Source organism: Carettochelys insculpta, chromosome 20 (assembly GCF_033958435.1).
Source record: "Carettochelys insculpta isolate YL-2023 chromosome 20, ASM3395843v1, whole genome shotgun sequence".
NCBI classification, from domain to species: domain Eukaryota; kingdom Metazoa; phylum Chordata; order Testudines; family Carettochelyidae; genus Carettochelys; species Carettochelys insculpta.
The window spans coordinates 379,692-396,998 of record NC_134156.1 but is presented as its reverse complement, the minus strand read 5'-3'; the positions used below and the strand labels follow the sequence as shown (position 1 = coordinate 396,998).

Here is a 17,307-nt window from a genome sequence, read left to right as displayed (position 1 = left end):
TTCTGGCATTTCAGGGTTAAACTATGGCTTCCCTTCGCAAACCAAGTTTTCTTCCTTTCTCCTGGCCCTGTGGGCTCAGATACTGACCACCTTTGCAGGCTGGTATCAGAGAGGTAGCCATCTTAGTCTGTATCTTTGAGAACAACAAGAAGTCCTGCGGCACCTTATAGACTAACAGATGCTTTGTAGCATAAGCTTTTGTGGGCAAAGACCCACTTCATCAGATGCAGGAGGACCCCGGACTTCTTGTTTGCAGGCTGGGTGCGTCCTCTCTGCTAACAATGGCCCTGGGAATGCTAAATGCCATGGCTTCTTTCTCCCCTCCAGTCAGGTCATTTGCATCAACACAGGCTGCTCCTTTCCTCAGTTTTCAGGTTCTTAACTGTTACTTCTCTAAAGCTTCAAAACAAAAAAAGCAGTCAAGTAGCACTTTAAAGACTAACAAAATAATTTATTAGGTGATTTTGTTAGTCTTTAAAGTGCTACTTGACTACTTTTTGTTTTAATAGCATACAGACTAACAGGGCTCCCTCTCTCTCACCGTTCCCTAAAGCTTGTCTCTGTCTGGAGGAGACAGGGTCCATTTTCACTGGCCTGGTCAGACGCAGGTCTGTTGTCCTTTCATCACCAACTTCTGCTTCCACCTGAAATTAGATGTTCAGTTTACTAAACAATTACAAGTGTCCACAGTGTCTGGAGATGGGAGTTTACCTGCCTCCTTCCCCTGTATTCTAGAGAGATTAACTGCACAACTACCATCCAGACTGTTCCCTGAATCTGAGATACAGTCTGTCCACTTACAGAATCAACATGGAACTATTCCTGTCCCAACAACACAGTCTTCCCAGTAAGCTGGGCAAACACAGACACTTGCTCATCATAGAGCTGCTCAAATTCCTTGACAGTTTTAGCTTCATTTGAAATAATTTTCAATTCATCTGAAACCTCCTCTAAGCTGTCCACACTGGACCCTTCTAAACCAAAGTCAGTGGTTTTACACATTACAGAAGACTCATGACGGTTAGGAAACAAAACAGTCTCTTAACAGAAAAGCTTCTGAAGACAGACATTTCTCCCGAGCTCTCTGAATCAAATCACTTCCACTCCCTTCAGCCACAGCAAAAGTGCTTGCACAAATGACCATTTGGCATCTCTTCCTTAGGAGCTTCTCCAAGAAACAATTCACCTTCACCTGGCTTTACAGGAGCACTGCTCTGGAGTGCGTCAACCAGCTCCTGCTGAGTTTCTCTTAGAATTATCTCTGGCCCATCAGGCATATTTCTGCACCATCCCATTGCAGGCAAATAGTCAGATTCACTAGATAAATGGTCAAAGGTGCTCTCCTTCCCTTTGTAGCCTTCCACATCTCTGCAATGAAAGTTACAGGCACTTCCTTTTTCTTTGCAGCTTTCCTTGCAGGCAAAAATGCAAGTTTCCTGGTTCAGCACACACATGAACAGGAACCACTTCCCCCTTGCCACAAATTTCCACAGTCTCATTAGGTGCCACAATCAAATCACCCCTTCGCTCTCCTTGTCCCCTGGCTAAGGTATCACTTTTATTAGGCAGGGTTGCCTCATTTCCTCCTAGTAACATACAAGCACCAGAACTGTTTGGTCTCTGGGATTCCATCATGACACTTAACTAGATGTAACTGAGTTACAGTGTCATTCTTCCTAGCAGACATAAACTTAGGACCATTCCCTTCCTGGGCATCCGTTGTATCCACAGCCAACTCTGGTACAACTGCACCATCCTCAGCAACCACAGGCTGAGAAGCACCTTCCTCAGACAAAGGAGTAAGAAGTTTGTCCTCCACAGGCATGCTGCTGCTGCTCAACACAGACAGACAATTCGAGACAGTCGCAGTACCCATTGCTAGTTTCAGACATGCACACCTGGAAACTGAGCCATCTTTCTTCACAGACAACATGCTACACCCAGCAGATAAACGTCTAGTCTCCACAAACAGGCTGATAACACTAAGCTCCCTTAAACAAATTATTCTTTCTTTGTTCAGGTTCACTTTCACAAGCTTTGCTAGCCAACAATTCATCACTATCAAAACTTTACTCTTTCCTTCAATAAGATTTAAACCTGATCATCAAATCTCATCTCATCAGGCAGCGTACAGATTTAATACATCTCCTCTCTTCTGGCTTGTGCACTTAACTGCTAGAAGTTATGAGGGAGGCCTTCTCCTTCAGCCCTTTTGTGTGAATTTCAGTCCACTAACTGGCCTCTAAGCACACTTACTGGATCATTGTCTTCGGTTCACCTCCTCTGGGGCACCTGCCATTTGCTACTGTCGGCAGACAGGATACTGGGCTAGATGGACCTTTGGTCTGACCCAGTATGGCAGTTTTTACATTCTTATGAGTCCCGCCATGACTTAGGGGGCACGGGCTAACCAATTGTCTTCTCTGGTTTGTGCATAACTCTGGGGCTTAGCTGGAGAAAGCCATCCAGACACCCACAGAGAGAGAGCACCCTCAGAATGTTCATTTCAAAACTTTAGGCACCAAGTGAATATAGGTGGGTTCTGCAGGAATTGTGTTGGTTGCATTGGAGCCAAAACTGTTGTGTGCCTGGCAACTAAATGCTTTTATGAATCTAGCCCTCTGAGGGTTTAGCTCAGTGGGTGGCTGGGGCACAGCTGGTGTGGAAAGGGAGAGTTGAAGAGCATACAGAAGAAGGTGTAAAGAGCTGGTTAAAAAGTCAAAATTCTGTTTCATGAAAGATGTTGAAGATGATTCTATTTTGCAGAATTCAAAATTTTTAAATTGACTTTTGTGCAATATTTTATTGAAAAATGTTCAACATTTTAATTTAAAATTCCTGAAACATTCCAATTTCAACCATTTCATCCCCCCTGCTTTTTTTTTTGTGCCATTAATGCAACAAAAAAAAATGGTATCCAGGTTCTGCCCTTCCACCATTTAATATTTTACTTCCTCCTAGACTCCTGCCACTGTTTTTCATTTTTCTACCTGTAACTGTTCACAGTTTCTCCAGCTAAGTTGGAGAAAATTACAGGGAGAGTTTAATTTTTCATTTTTGCCATTATGGAAATTTTCCAGAGGTGCAAAAAAAGAGAAAACCAAACAAAAAGCCCCAAGTCCCAAATCCTAAGCTTTCCGGTATGATTTATGTTAAGGAATTCAGTGGTGAAAAGCAGGGGAAGTGGCAAAGGATGAAGGGCCCAGAGGAGAACAATCCCAAAAACTCAAACTCTTAATTTTCAAAATGTTATTTTGAAGAAAAAAATAGAAACCCTTTGAAAATCAGAAACCTCTTTGTGTAAGGTTTAGCTTTGAAAAAAGTAATTGTTTTATTTCTATATAGAGGTCTGACAGAAGGATTTCCTCCAGTTCTAGGTTTTATGCAGGTGTGGGAATTATGGAGATGGCAGCAGTGTGTGTGCTAAGATACACGTGAGTTATTTGGTTTTAATCATTTTCATTCCAGCACAGGAGTGAGGACAGCTCATCGTGATTGGTATGCTGTCTGAAATCGTACACCTTTTCTAGGCCCATATTCTCAGGAGGTGCAAATCCATTACAGTCAATGAAGCAATACTGATTTACACCCACTGAGAATCTAGCTTATAAGCTGTAAGGTATTAGAGCTCAATATCTTCAGCACATTTTCAAGATGGTTTACACCAAATGTGAAACTTGATCTCTGCAGGGCACTTAAGGACCCAACCTCCACTGCCAGCACTATTGTGCTGTACCAGCAGACAGCTGGCTTGAAGAAACAGAGGCAAGAATTTCCTTTTCCTCATACCCGGACATGTAGGCTGACCTCTGTAGTGGGGTGTGCAGCCCAAGCCATATGTGCTAATGGGGGTGTCTGCTGTGATCCCCTTAGCGGTACCGTGATATGGTTCCAGGCACTGATCCATGTCATACAACAGTTTGCCTGGGTTCAGGCTAGACACTGCCACCTACTGAAGGACAGATAGGAAAGAGAAGACCTGTCAGTCTGTGGTACATGCAAAACTAGACCCAGAGCTCCTCTGCATCCAGGAGTGGTGTGGGATACATCTGACCTCCCAAATGTTGTGGAGTGCACTTGGTCTCCCCATAAAATAGCCAGAGAAACCTCTTTCAGGGTTGGATGCACACAACCTCCCACAAATCCATGTAAGCTGTTACTGTCCCCGCCCTACTCCAAATTAGTTTGGTGTGCCTCTTCTCCATCCATAACAATACTGTGAGCATATGCTCTCCCTCTATCTGGGGTAGTAGAACCTAGCTCCCTAGAACAGGTTGGGGTAGCTGCATGTCACATGGTGTCTTTTAAGGGGGGGCGGGTGCTAGTCCTTGTCCCTTTACAATTGAATGTATGTACAGTAGTATCTGTCTAATGCTCCCCATCCACACTGTCCCCAGGGTCCTGCCCCTTGAAACCACTCACTTTGTGACCACCCTCTTCAGGACTCCTGCCCCCTCCCCCCGCCCCGACTGTGGACATCCACTTCTTTGCTGCTTCCCTTCCACTGGTCCCCATCTCCTACCTGCTCGAGGATCCTTGCTCCTTCTTAACTCATGGATCCCCTTCTGGCCCTGGATTCAACCCTTTTGCCCCTCTCACTGCCCCAAGGATCTCTGTTCTTTGTTTCCCCAGCCCCAAAACTTCAGGTCTCTTACAACCCAGACAGCCATCTCTTCTCTGGTGCCTTGCTCCTGTCAGCTTTGGCCCATTCCCAGACTCCCTCCTGTTAGACCAAGGGACCTGCTTCCACTCCTAGATCCCTGTTCCTGGTACCCCCATTTCCTCTTCTGCAACATACCCTTGGACTTCTCTCCCCTAGTGGTCTACCTCCTCTCTCCTTCTGCTCTGAGTTGTTTCCTATTACAGGAACTGGCTTCTTTACAGTCTCTCTTCTTGTACTTAATGTCAGGATCCCCAAACCAAAAACTCCAAGTAGCCCCTTTCACCTCCCCAAACACCCACATCTCCAGCTCCCTTGTCAAAGTATTTATAGGTGATTGATTCATGGACCTATGTCTAATTATATCCATTCACAGCTAATATGAATGGGAATGATTTTCGGAGATAAGATTTCCAAAAATGCTTTGACCTAAGAAAGAGGAGGCGGCTGCTGCGTATGCAGCTCACTCCCTATAAAAAGCGCCTCAGACCAGTCCGTCTTGTCCTTTCACAGAAAGATCTAAGGTAAGAGAATAAGAGCCTTGGCTTGGAAGGGGTGTGGGGGGGCATCCTGCATTCCATGCATCCCAGTGCATTCCTGCTGCTGCTAGCACTCATTTCCAGGAGGGAAAGCCTCTGCCAGCTGGGTTGATAAAGCCACTTCTCAAGGCATCTGTCCTTTCTCAACCTTTACTTGATTACTGGAGTTTCATGCAGCAGTAAGAAGAGAATTTCTGTTTCTATTTGACAGTACTGACTAGCTTCCAGCCTGCATAGTACCCGTCTGGTCATCTGAAAGAGGTAAGCTCCTGATTTCCAGTGGGGAGGGGTGACTGACCCTCTAGTGTGACATAGCTGCATGGCACTTGGTGTCTCCCTAGTACCTATGCTCACTGTATATATTCACTGCATACTGTGCTTGGGCTCTGTTGCCCATGACAACTAGCTCCCCAAAGTGGCTGCACTTGAAACCAGAAATCACTAATGCTGGGCCAGCCAGTGCCCTCCATGAGATACCTCTGGTGAACATACACCTTACATTGCAATAGCCCTCAGTGAGCTTCCCCCCGGCCACCCCCGGCTCTTAGGTCCCTAACCAGCCAGGCCAGAATGGCCCAACAGACAATACCTGCCGGAGAACAGAATCTAATGATGTGTCCTCAGAATAAATCTGTTCTTTTAATGAGCAGGTAGCCAGAACTTCCTCCCCCTCCCCTCACCTCAGACATCACTAAGAATAGCTGTGCCCCAGCTGAAAGTGACACACGTTTCTATGATAAATGCCAACAAGCATTTCATCCCTTATCACCCTGCGTAGCTTAGTGTGTGACACTTAGGTCTCATAAGTGAGTTGCCTTCAGAAGAGGGCTCTGGGCAGAGCTTAAGGCAGCTGGTAGCTCTTTCACACTGATTCCCTGACTAGTCACAGAGCCATTCAAGCAATGCCCAGTTCTTATATAGTTACATAATGAAGTTATAAAAAGGAGTAAAAGCAGAAAAGATATATTGGTAATATTCGGTTAACTGACATGAGAGAGACAGGCAGACAGAATAACTCTTAAAATCAAATTGCTTAAATTGGCAGCAATGCTGACTTGTACCCAAGTGTATGAAAAGAATTGGCTGACGACCACTCTGAACAATTCATGATGATTTTTAACAAATCTTGGAAAACTGGAATAACTTCAGAGGAACAAAAAAAGCCAATATTGTGCCAATATTTAAAAAGGATCATAGAGATTAACTAGTTAGTCTGATGTTGATCCTATGCAAAACCATAGAAAAGCTGGAAATATAGTCTATTTAAAATATAATTAATAAACATTCATTAATACCAAACAATCTGTTCTCATGGTAAACAGATCTTGCTAAACAAACTTTTGATTTTTAAAGAGCTCATGAGTTTAGTTTAGAAAAGAAACTGTTCACATAACAAAGTCTTTAGTAAGGCATTTGAGTGAGTCACATAACATTCTTACAATACAAAATAGCACTGTCTGTAGCTCATCTGAAATGGTGTAAAAACAAGTTACCTAGTAGATTGCAAGCAGCAATTGTACTTGTTGGCTCCTCACTCAGGACAGATTTATGACAGAGGTGCAGGGGAACTGTTTTTGACCCAGTGCCATCCAATCTCTGCCAATGCTCAAGTCTGCAGACGACAATGATGAGGACAGTTTTACGGACCAGACTGGATCACTCGTAAAGCTGGACTCATTTGATCAACTTGTGTTTTAATACAGCCACACACAAAGAATGGATACACGAGGGAAAGAATTCTGTATTCCTGGATTCCAGGAAAAGCTTAAATTACATCCAAACTGATACCTTTATTATTCAATACATAACAATACTAGATCAAAACAGTAGTTTCTGTCTTGGCCCTCTCGCCATGCCCACTTGCCACTGCCCCCAGTAATCCTTTTCCTGTGACTACAACACACCATCTAAAATGTCCTCAGAAAGAGGACCTAAGAGGCCTTTCAAAATTCCTGCAATGTTTTGGCTCTTTCTAATCACTCCTGTAGGGCTCTCTGTATCCTGTTCCTATCAACCAATGTCAGTGGACAATGGTAAGCATGCCACTAGAACTGTAGGCTTCTGGTTTTAGAGATATGAATAGGTAAAGTATAAATAGGAGAACGAATTAATGTCTAGATCTAAATGGGCGAGAGAGCCTCTCACTCAACTCTCTTGAGGTGCTGTTTAGAGTGACATGGCTAGTTAAACAAGGGTAAAAAATGGACAGGACAGAGTATTCTAAATGAACAGCATGTGGTTCAATGTCACACAGTTTCTCCCCATCAGAGCTTGCTGCTGAGCCGCCTAGATAAACCACAGCCATGTCTTCGGATGCTGAGATGGCAGCCTTTGGGCCGGCAGCTCCTTACCTCCGAAAGTCAGAAAAGGAGAGAATTGAATCACAAAACAAGCCTTTTGATGCTAAGACAGCAGTCTTTGCGGTGCATGCCAAGGAGTCCTATGTGAAAGGTGTACTCCAAAGCAAGGAAGGAGGGAAGGCCACTGTCAAGACTGAACAAGGCGAAGTAAGTAAAACCAAGGAGTAAAGAACAGTATTTTCCATTTTGTTCCTCCTGTGTTCTTAGCAAACAGCAATGATCCCTTTTTTCCTTCCAGACTGTGACTGTTAAGGAAGATCAAGTCTTTGCCATGAACCCTCCCAAATATGATAAAATTGAAGATATGGCAATGATGACCCATCTCCATGAACCTGCCGTTTTATATAACCTCAAAGAGCGTTATGCGGCCTGGATGATCTATGTAAGTACACGCTGAAGCCTTCTCTTGGCTCCCAAACTAACAGCTACACTAACCCATGTAAAATCTAATCACATTATCTCCCATTCTTTCAGACCTACTCAGGTCTTTTTTGTGTCACTGTCAATCCCTACAAGTGGCTGCCAGTGTACAACCCAGAAGTTGTGACTGCCTACAGGGGCAAGAAGCGTCAGGAGGCCCCTCCGCACATCTTCTCCATCTCTGACAACGCCTATCAGTTCATGTTAACTGGTGAGCACCTCAGCTTCTGAAAAGTGATTATATTGTGAGGAAATATGATGTATAGTTAAGGACACAGAAAACATTCAATACAACAACATGCTAACAAGAATTTATGCAGAAGCAAACTGAACATGAATCAAACATTAGTTCATCTCTCTGAAAATCCAAATCAATTCTTTTTGGGAGTTTACAAGTGTACGGTTAATAGAAAAAGTACTGAACATCCTTACCTCTTCCTTCACATTCTGGCTCTAACTGGACTCAACGAAGAATTATCAAACAAATATTAACACTCTGTTCACAGAAGACCCAATTCTCCCTGACTTTGCATGTTGTGTGTCATTTACACTGGTGCAAAGTGGTGCATGAGAATTCTCCACTTCCCTACATCATGAGTGGAAACTCACGTACACGTCACACTTTTGGCACTGGTGCTAAGAAGTGAGGATGAGGCCATTGTTCTGTATTTGATTTGCTGTGCAGAGAGTTGCTTGATCAAATTTCTGTAAGAGGGAATTCTGTGAAAAGGAAGTGGGCATGAGTATTCTGTGATGGCTCTACTGATCTACATGAGTTTATAGTTCTCATTCATGATGGCCAGGACCTTCAAAGGGGCTCGACAGAAACAAACGCCTGATTCCAATGGATTTTAGTTAATTCTCTGATGTTCCAGTGTTCTTTACAAATCCCATAAGTTACTTGTTTCACTCAGTTTTCAATCAGTTCAATGTTATTAAACAACTCTTTTAAAAGTCTTTATGGTTCTGTCTCTTTCACAGATCGGGAGAATCAGTCAATCCTGATCACGTATGTGTATTTCACTTCTCTGGCTTATGCTGGCTTTACTGTGTGTTGCAGGAGGAACTCTTTGCTTATGTGCTCTCCCTGTTTGTTTGATTTGACAGTGGAGAATCCGGTGCTGGAAAGACTGTGAACACAAAGCGTGTCATCCAGTACTTTGCAACAATTGCAGTTGCTGGGGAAAAGAAGAAGGAAGAGCCAGGCAAAATGCAGGTGAGTTGGTCATTAGAGGTGGAATTAAATGCTCTGTTCCAAAACTGCCACATATATTTGACAATAATTATTGTTCTGTAGGGAACCCTTGAAGATCAAATCATCAGCGCCAATCCCCTGCTGGAGGCCTTTGGTAATGCCAAGACTGTGAGGAATGACAACTCCTCACGCTTTGTAAGTTTTTTTTGCTCCTACTCACAAGTGCAATGCAATGGACCATTATTATTACACCCCTATTATGAGAATGTGATAATATAAATCTAGCATGAGATTTCATATTTGCTGAAAGGACCCCTGGGCAGCTTTGCAAATCCCACTTCTGGAGTCTATCTTAGTGGGTTCTAAGTAAAATGACTTTTTTTTTTTCTGTCAAAGGGTAAATTCATCAGAATTCACTTTGGCACCACAGGGAAACTGGCTTCTGCTGACATTGAAACATGTAAGCCACCTCCTTTGGAAGGTCACAATTCTCTGTCTCTTTTTTTCTTTCCCATCATGTTTCTTGTTTCTAATTGTGCTTTACCTGCCTTGCCAGATCTTCTGGAGAAATCTAGAGTCACTTTTCAGCTCAAGGCAGAAAGAAGCTACCACATTTTTTATCAGATCATGTCCAACAAGAGGCCAGAGCTTATTGGTAAGAAACGGTACAACTGTTTTGGTGGAACTGAGTGCTGAGTAACACCTACTGATGGGCTCCATTTCATGGGCACTTATGGGTATGTCTATGCTGCATTGTTAGCCCAGGCTCAAACTCAGGTTTCAGCCCCATCCCTCCCATAGTGTTCACACCCAAATCTCTCTGACTCGGGTCAGTATGCCCTTCTGGCTATATCCATCCTCAAGTCCCTTTCTGACTCTGGGTCACGCCCTATCATTTTGCAGTGTGACTGCAGCCCAAACCTGGATCTCTAGGAGCAAAATGTCCAACTCAGCTCTGAGAGCAGTAGGGATGCATCAGTATGGTTCTGAGAACTAGGTCTATGAATTGTAAACTTTGGTTTACAGTGCCGCATGATGCACCAATGCCAAGTGGAATATATGGAATCTGTAGGCATGGGACCCACAAAGCTGGGTTCATAAGGGAGTGGGGATAATGGAGCAGGTGATTAAACAAATCATCTGCAAGCATTTGGAAGGTGGTAAGGTGCTAGAAAACAGCCAGAATGGTTTTGTTAAAAACAGATCATGTCAAACCAATCTAATAGCTTTCTTTGATAGAATAACGAGCCTTGCGGATAAGGGAGAAGCGGTGGGTGTGGTATACCTAGACTTCAGTAAAGCATTTGACACGGTCTCACATAATATACTTATCAATAAACTATGCAAATACAACTTAGATGGGGCTACTATAAGGTGGGTGAACAACTGGCTGGATAACCGTACCCAGAGAGTAGTTATTAATGGTTTTCAATCCGGCTGGAAAAGTATAACTAGTGGGGTTCCGCAGGGGTCTGTTTTGGGACCGGTTCTGTTCAATATCTTCATTAACTATTTAGATATTGACATAGAAAGTACACTTATTAAGTTTGCAGATGATACCAAGCTGGGAGGGGTTGCAACTGCTTTGGAGGATAGGGTCATAATTCAAAAGGATCTGGATAAACTGGAGAAATGGGCTGAGGTAAACAGGATGAAGTTTAATAAGGACAAATGCAAAGTGCTCCACTTAGGAAGAAACAATCAGTGTCACACATACAGAATGGGAAAGGACTGCCTAGGAATGACTACAGCAGAAAGGGATCTGGGGGTTATAGTGGACCACAAGCTAAATATGAGTCAACAGTGTGATGCTGTTGCGAAAAAGGCAAACATGATTCTAGGATGCATTAACAGGTGTGTTGTGAACAAGACACGAAGTCATTCTCCCACTCTACTCTGCGCTGGTTAGGCCTCAGCTGGAGTATTGTGTCCAGTTCTGGGCACCGCAGTTCAGGAAGGATGTGGAGAAATTGGAGAGGGTCCAGAGGAGAGCAATGAGAATGATCAAAGGTCTAGAGAACATGACCTATGAAGAAAGGCTGAAAGAATTGGGCTTGTTTAGTTTGGAAAAGAGAAGATTGAGGGGGGACATGATAGCAGTTTTCAGGTATTTAAAAGGGTGTCATAAGGCAGAGGGAGGGAACTTGTTCTTCCTTGCCTCTGAGGATAGAACAAGAGGCAATGGACTGAAATTGCAGCAGGGGAGGTTCAGGTTGGACATTAGGAAAAAGTTCCTAACTGTCAGGGTGATCAAACACTGGAACGAATTGCCAAGGGAGGTGGTAGAATCTCCATCACTGGAGCTATTTAAGAAGAGGTTAGATAGATGGCTTTCAGGGATGGTCTAGAAAGTGCTTGGTCCTGCCATGAGGGCAGGGGGCTGGACTCGATGGCCTCTCGAGGTCTCTTCCAGTCCTATTCTTCTATGATTCTATGACATACCCTTAAAGTTCTGTGTTACTGTGAGAGAGGCTGGGAATGAATACAAGGCCGAAGACCAAAGTGCAGCAAGTGAAAATTAGTAACTATGCTTTTTTTCAGAGATGCTTTTGATTACCACCAACCCATATGACTTCCCCTTTGTAAGTCAAGGTGAGATAACTGTCGCCAGCATCGATGACCAGGAAGAGCTGATGGCCACAGATGTGAGTAACTCATAACGATTACTATGTGGAGTATTAGCTTTACTAGACAACATACTTACTTTACTGATTCTGTTGGCAGAGTGCCATTGACATCCTAGGCTTCACCACTGATGAAAAAACAGCTATTTACAAGCTGACTGGGGCAGTCATGCACTACGGGAACATGAAGTTCAAGCAAAAGCAGCGAGAGGAGCAGGCAGAGCCAGATGGCACAGAAGGTATTAGTGGAATCTGAGCTAAACCTCAGCAACACAACCAAAAACTGAAGCCTCATTCATCACTTGTACTGAGCTCAGTGCTAGCACAATTTGAGGCATGGGGCATGTGGCTGCAAGGGCTGATCTAAGTTCTATCAGTTGGCATTGTCCTCTGTGAACCATTATGCTGGTAATAAAATGCTAGTGTACAAAGGGCTTTGGTCCCATTCCCTCCAGGCCCCAGCATAGTTTCTCTGCATCCCTAAGATGCCCTTAGCTCTACCCACACCAACTTTACACCACAAAAATCACAGACCACCAGTTTAGGGCACCTTTCTTGGCTTTGGGTAGCCTGAGCAGTCAGAGATGGGACCAAAGAACTACTTCTTGCTCTACACAAGATAAAAGTGATTGAATGCTAAAGTTTAGATATTTACATTTAGTGCTTCTGAGATCATGCATCTGATGAAGTGGGCCTTTGCACATGAAAGCTTATGCTCCAATATATTTGCTAGTCTATAAGGTGCCACAGGACCTCTTGTTGTTATTTGGGATACAGACTAACATGGCTACCCCTCTGATACCTGAGATCTATTCAGCAAATTAATAGAATAAAATCCTTAAGGAGCCTATTTTTGTTTTGAGATGGAAACGTCCATAAACTTCAACAGAGTATGTATACTGGTAACCAAAGGTAAAATGCAGTAGATGAAAAACAATTTTAACACAGTTCTTCACTTGTGTGCACACTTCTTTGTTTAGTCTTTTGGGAAACAAGATTTACAACCTATTCCCTTTTAGTGTTACAGTAAACTCTGCAATATCCTGAAGCCCTGGGACTGGGAGGTTGCCAGATATTCCAATATGCAATATATTCCAATATGCTCTCGGTGGGATGCCGCATGGTGATTCCCTCTAGGCAGCTCATGCATAGCCATGCTGTAAGCCACTCTGGGTTGGGCACCATACCGTGAGCCACTCTGGACAGGGCTGTGCTCAGTGTAGGTGCAGTGCTTGGGTGGTTTGCACATGGCTGCGCCACATGCCTCTCTGGTTGGACGGGGCACGAGGGACAGGGCACCGTGCCATGCAGTGAGCCATTGTGGGCGCTGGGTGGGAGAGCAGTGGACTTGCCAGTTGCTCGCACAGGCCAATTAATTGACAAATCTGGCTATTCGAATATTGGTTAAAACAGAGTTTACTGTATATTGCAGTGACAGAGATGCTGTAGTTATTCTTGAAATGCATTTTTTTTGTCACTTAGTCTCAGATTTATAACTGTATTTAGACACCTAAAGATTCAGATATATGCCTATGAAACTTCAAGAGTGCCTAAACACGGGAGGCCCCTACTTCCCATTGAACTCAATGGGACCTAGATACATAACTTGCAGAAGTGGTTTTGACAATTCCCCCAGGAGCTATCTTCACTTTTGAAAATCAAACCCTGGTACCACTTCTAACAGGTACCCCTGGAATTGCAATTTATCACTTTTGTCTCAGCCAGATGCTGAAGTTGTGGTGCTGGGTCAGCAGAAACCTCCCTTTTAGGTCACATTTACACAGAAGCCTATCTCTGAGCTACAAAATTGAAACCTCTTACTCTTTGTTTAGTGGCTGATAAAGCTGCTTATTTGATGGGGCTGAACTCAGCTGATCTGCTCAAAGGCCTGTGTTACCCCCGAGTCAAGGTTGGGAATGAGTTTGTGACCAAAGGTCAAACAGTGCAGCAGGTAACAGTTGTTGATCTAGAACTCATGATTTGAATTAAAACACCAGGGCTTCCTCCTCTGCTTTGCATAGTAACTCCAGTCCTCCTTCTGCTGGTTTAGGTGCACAATTCGGTGGGTGCTTTGGCAAAGGCTGTCTTTGAGAAGATGTTCCTGTGGATGGTCATACGTATCAACCAGCAGCTGGACACCAAGCAGCCCAGACAGTACTTCATTGGAGTCCTGGACATTGCTGGCTTTGAGATCTTCGATGTAAGGAGCAAGGATTTGACAGCAGGTTCTTGGACAGGACAAGCTCGAGCTCTGAGAACTTTGAGAGTTTTTTTTTTTTTATTATTATTATTTATTTAAATAGTTTCCTGGAAAAGCCTGAGTTTTCTGCAGAAACGGCTTTCTCTTGTTCATCCCCCATAGTAATATGACTGTCCAATGGCTTCATTTTGAGGTAAATTTGGTGTGATACACATAGAAATGGCAATGTCACTGAAACTGCCTTCAAATTGTGAACAAGTTGTGCCTAATAGCCAGCCTAATCCTTCATCTAATACACATTATTTGTAGGTATTTATAGGACCTAGAGCATAGCTCACTAATTTCCAGGCAGGCTGAGGGCTGACTATCTGCATGTGTCTGAGTAGGTCAGAGAGCTCAGAAGAACCTGTGCAGGCCCACACTCTATTCTGACTAGGATTAAGAGTCTGGATCCCAGAGCATAGAAATGGTTGGACAATCCTGCTTCTCACATGGCAGAAATGTCTAGGCAGAGCTGAGAACTGAACTCCCCAGACATCTCCTGGCTCTAGAAAGAAGAATTCAAAATCTTACTGAAGCCATGGTTAGTTACACAGACCTGATGAGCTGACAGAAGAGCCATTTTTATGTATATTGGAAGGCTCAGAGTAGGAGTGCACATAATTTTACAAGTAGATAAATCTCCTTTTTGCCTTTGTGCAGTTCAACAGCCTGGAGCAGCTGTGTATCAACTTCACTAACGAGAAACTGCAACAGTTTTTCAACCACCATATGTTCGTGCTGGAGCAGGAGGAGTACAAGAAGGAAGGAATTGAATGGGAGTTCATTGACTTTGGGATGGACCTGGCTGCCTGCATTGAGCTTATTGAGAAGGTTCTTATGCTTTACATGCTCAAGGGTTCTTTAGCTTCTAAAAGACTTTTGCAAGCTCAAGGCAATGAATGGATGCATGCTCAAGTGCATGCCACTCATTTCACATGCTCTGAATAATTAAATACACTGGACATTGAGTATGGAAGAAGTCTCAATCCACAATTAATGAATTTTGGCATAGGTCCCAAGGTAGCAGCACATAACTGTGTGGCAACACTCCATGTCCCTGCTCACTCTCGTGGAGTAAAGGGTAGTTTAAGCTTTTTAGAGCTCTGTTCAGCAACTGGGACATATTACCTATTTGAAGGATAGCTGAATAGTTGCACTTCCTCATCCCCAGACATAGCAGGTTTTGAATTATTCCTGTTTCATTCACTTTATCTTTTTATCATACAGAAAGCATGTCTAGAACACACGAGGTGAATTCCCAGGAGCTCTATCTTTGTTATTTTAATACCTACAAATAGATACAATAAGTAGGCTGGCCTAATTTCATCTTTTAGAATGCACATCCACACATGCATTTTTCCTTCTGAACACAATCAAGAGATGCTCACGCTGCCCAGGAGGCTGCTTTGTAAAATCTTTTTCCTCTCTCCTCTCATCCATTGCTGTTCATTTCAGCCAATGGGTATTTTCTCCATCCTGGAAGAGGAGTGCATGTTCCCCAAGGCAAGTGACACTACTTTCAAGAACAAGCTCTATGATCAACATCTGGGCAAATCCAACAACTTCCAGAAGCCCAGGCCTGCCAAAGGAAAAGCTGAGGCCCACTTCTCCCTGGTGCACTATGCTGGCACTGTGGACTACAACATCACCGGCTGGTTGGAGAAGAACAAGGACCCACTGAATGAAACCGTAATTGGGCTGTATCAGAAATCATCACTGAAAACATTGGCTTTGCTGTTTGCCACATATGGTGGAGAAGCAGGTATTCACATTTATCCATATCTGGTATACGCAGAACTCCTTCTAGACACATAAAAGGGAACATAAAATTTTAAATCTTATTTTCTTTTTCTTTTGTAATGCAGAAGGTGGTGGCAAGAAGGGAGGCAAGAAGAAAGGTTCTTCTTTCCAGACTGTCTCTGCTCTTTTCAGGGTACAGTACCATGTTCATTATAAATATCTTTTAAAGGTTATGACTACACTGACCCAAACTACCAGCAGCAGTATGCAAATAGGTGGTCTCAGAAATGCAAATAATTGCATATTTGCATATTTGCTTACCGGCAGACACTGCTGCTGGCAAAAAATAAAACAGTGTAAACATGGTTCTGCTGGTGAAACACCCCTGCTATCGGCAGCCACTTATGTTGAACCAGACCCAGAACCAATCCTTGGGGTACTCATGCCAGCCACCATCCAGACATAGAGCCATTGATCACTACCAGGTGAGCCCAATGTTCTAGCCAGCTTTCTATCCACCTTACAATCCATTTATCCAAGCCATACTTTAACTTGCTGGCAAGGTAGCTGTGGGAGACTGTAACAAAATCTTTGCTAAAGTCAGGCTATGTCATGTCCACCACCTTCCCCATAAAAGGCAAAGAGCTTCTGTCCCCAGTCAAACAAAACTTCCAGTCAGGTCACTAGGAGCTCTGCCTAATCAGCAACAGAAGAATAAGAGGAGAGTCACTGTCTTCTCTGGATGATGTAAAAATGATATCAAACAAAATCCTTCTCTGGTATAGGGCTTACTGTGTTCCTTCCCTCTACTTACCCTTTCAGAGAAGATTGATTTGGGATCATAACGTATGCAGTACCCCCTACACATGTGGACATTTATTGGGGTCAGGTCTATAGGTGGCCCATCATGTCTAATCATAACATCAGAGATCAACAAATTATAAGCCTGTCATTTGTATCTCACTTCTCATCTGCCTCTCACTTCCTTCATTTCTCATCCTCTCAAGCATCCTGATTCCCTCAACTTGATACCTTAGGTGCGCCTTTGAATGGTGCACAGGAGTGCAAAGAGAGTGTACAATGCTCCCAAATCAGTATTCCTCCTTCCCTCACATGAGAGGAGACCCACCTTGAGCTCACCTTGTTCAATAACAAGATAAGGTCATGTGAAATGCAGAGTTGGCATTCAGGCATGGGTTTTATCCTCACATACAATCCATTCTCATTTAAGTTCAGAGGAAAATTGTTCCAGATATTTGAAAATTGCTTTGTTTCAGCAACTCCAGTCATTATGACTATTGCCCAGAGGTTCACTTGTGCTATTCTTAATTACGTCATTTCAATTTATTAACAGTTTCAAAATTACAAGAAAGAGGGAGGTTTAGGTTAGAATTGCTCCAGCTGGAAAGACCTCACAGCTAGTTTGTCCGAATTTCATACACTGGTCAACACTTTGCTACAAATCATGATCCCATTATCAAAATTTTACTCTATCTATAGGAGCATTTGCAGATGTAACAGTGGGGC

At 43.5% G+C, this 17,307-nt stretch overlaps 1 protein-coding gene across 2 annotated transcripts in view; it reads left to right on the top strand.

Moving 5' to 3' along the window:
- Positions 1 to 5,089: 5,089 nt before the first annotated feature.
- The window catches only part of LOC142023673 (myosin-1B-like), a 29,000-nt gene continuing 16,782 nt past the window's right edge, over positions 5,090 to 17,307 (top strand). The window contains exons 1-17 of one of the 2 annotated variants that reach the window (XM_075014871.1): positions 5,090 to 5,184; positions 5,411 to 5,460; positions 7,454 to 7,706; positions 7,798 to 7,941; positions 8,034 to 8,190; positions 8,961 to 8,988; positions 9,087 to 9,195; positions 9,277 to 9,369; positions 9,571 to 9,634; positions 9,731 to 9,829; positions 11,716 to 11,819; positions 11,899 to 12,037; positions 13,631 to 13,749; positions 13,849 to 13,998; positions 14,701 to 14,871; positions 15,496 to 15,802; positions 15,906 to 15,973. In XM_075014871.1, coding sequence (XP_074870972.1) covers positions 7,503 to 7,706; positions 7,798 to 7,941; positions 8,034 to 8,190; positions 8,961 to 8,988; positions 9,087 to 9,195; positions 9,277 to 9,369; positions 9,571 to 9,634; positions 9,731 to 9,829; positions 11,716 to 11,819; positions 11,899 to 12,037; positions 13,631 to 13,749; positions 13,849 to 13,998; positions 14,701 to 14,871; positions 15,496 to 15,802; positions 15,906 to 15,973 — 1,956 coding nt within the window. In that variant the 5' untranslated portion in view covers positions 5,090 to 5,184; positions 5,411 to 5,460; positions 7,454 to 7,502. The remainder of the gene's footprint in view (positions 5,185 to 5,410; positions 5,461 to 7,453; positions 7,707 to 7,797; positions 7,942 to 8,033; positions 8,191 to 8,960; positions 8,989 to 9,086; positions 9,196 to 9,276; positions 9,370 to 9,570; positions 9,635 to 9,730; positions 9,830 to 11,715; positions 11,820 to 11,898; positions 12,038 to 13,630; positions 13,750 to 13,848; positions 13,999 to 14,700; positions 14,872 to 15,495; positions 15,803 to 15,905; positions 15,974 to 17,307) is intronic. The other variant, XM_075014872.1, reaches the window with a different exon arrangement.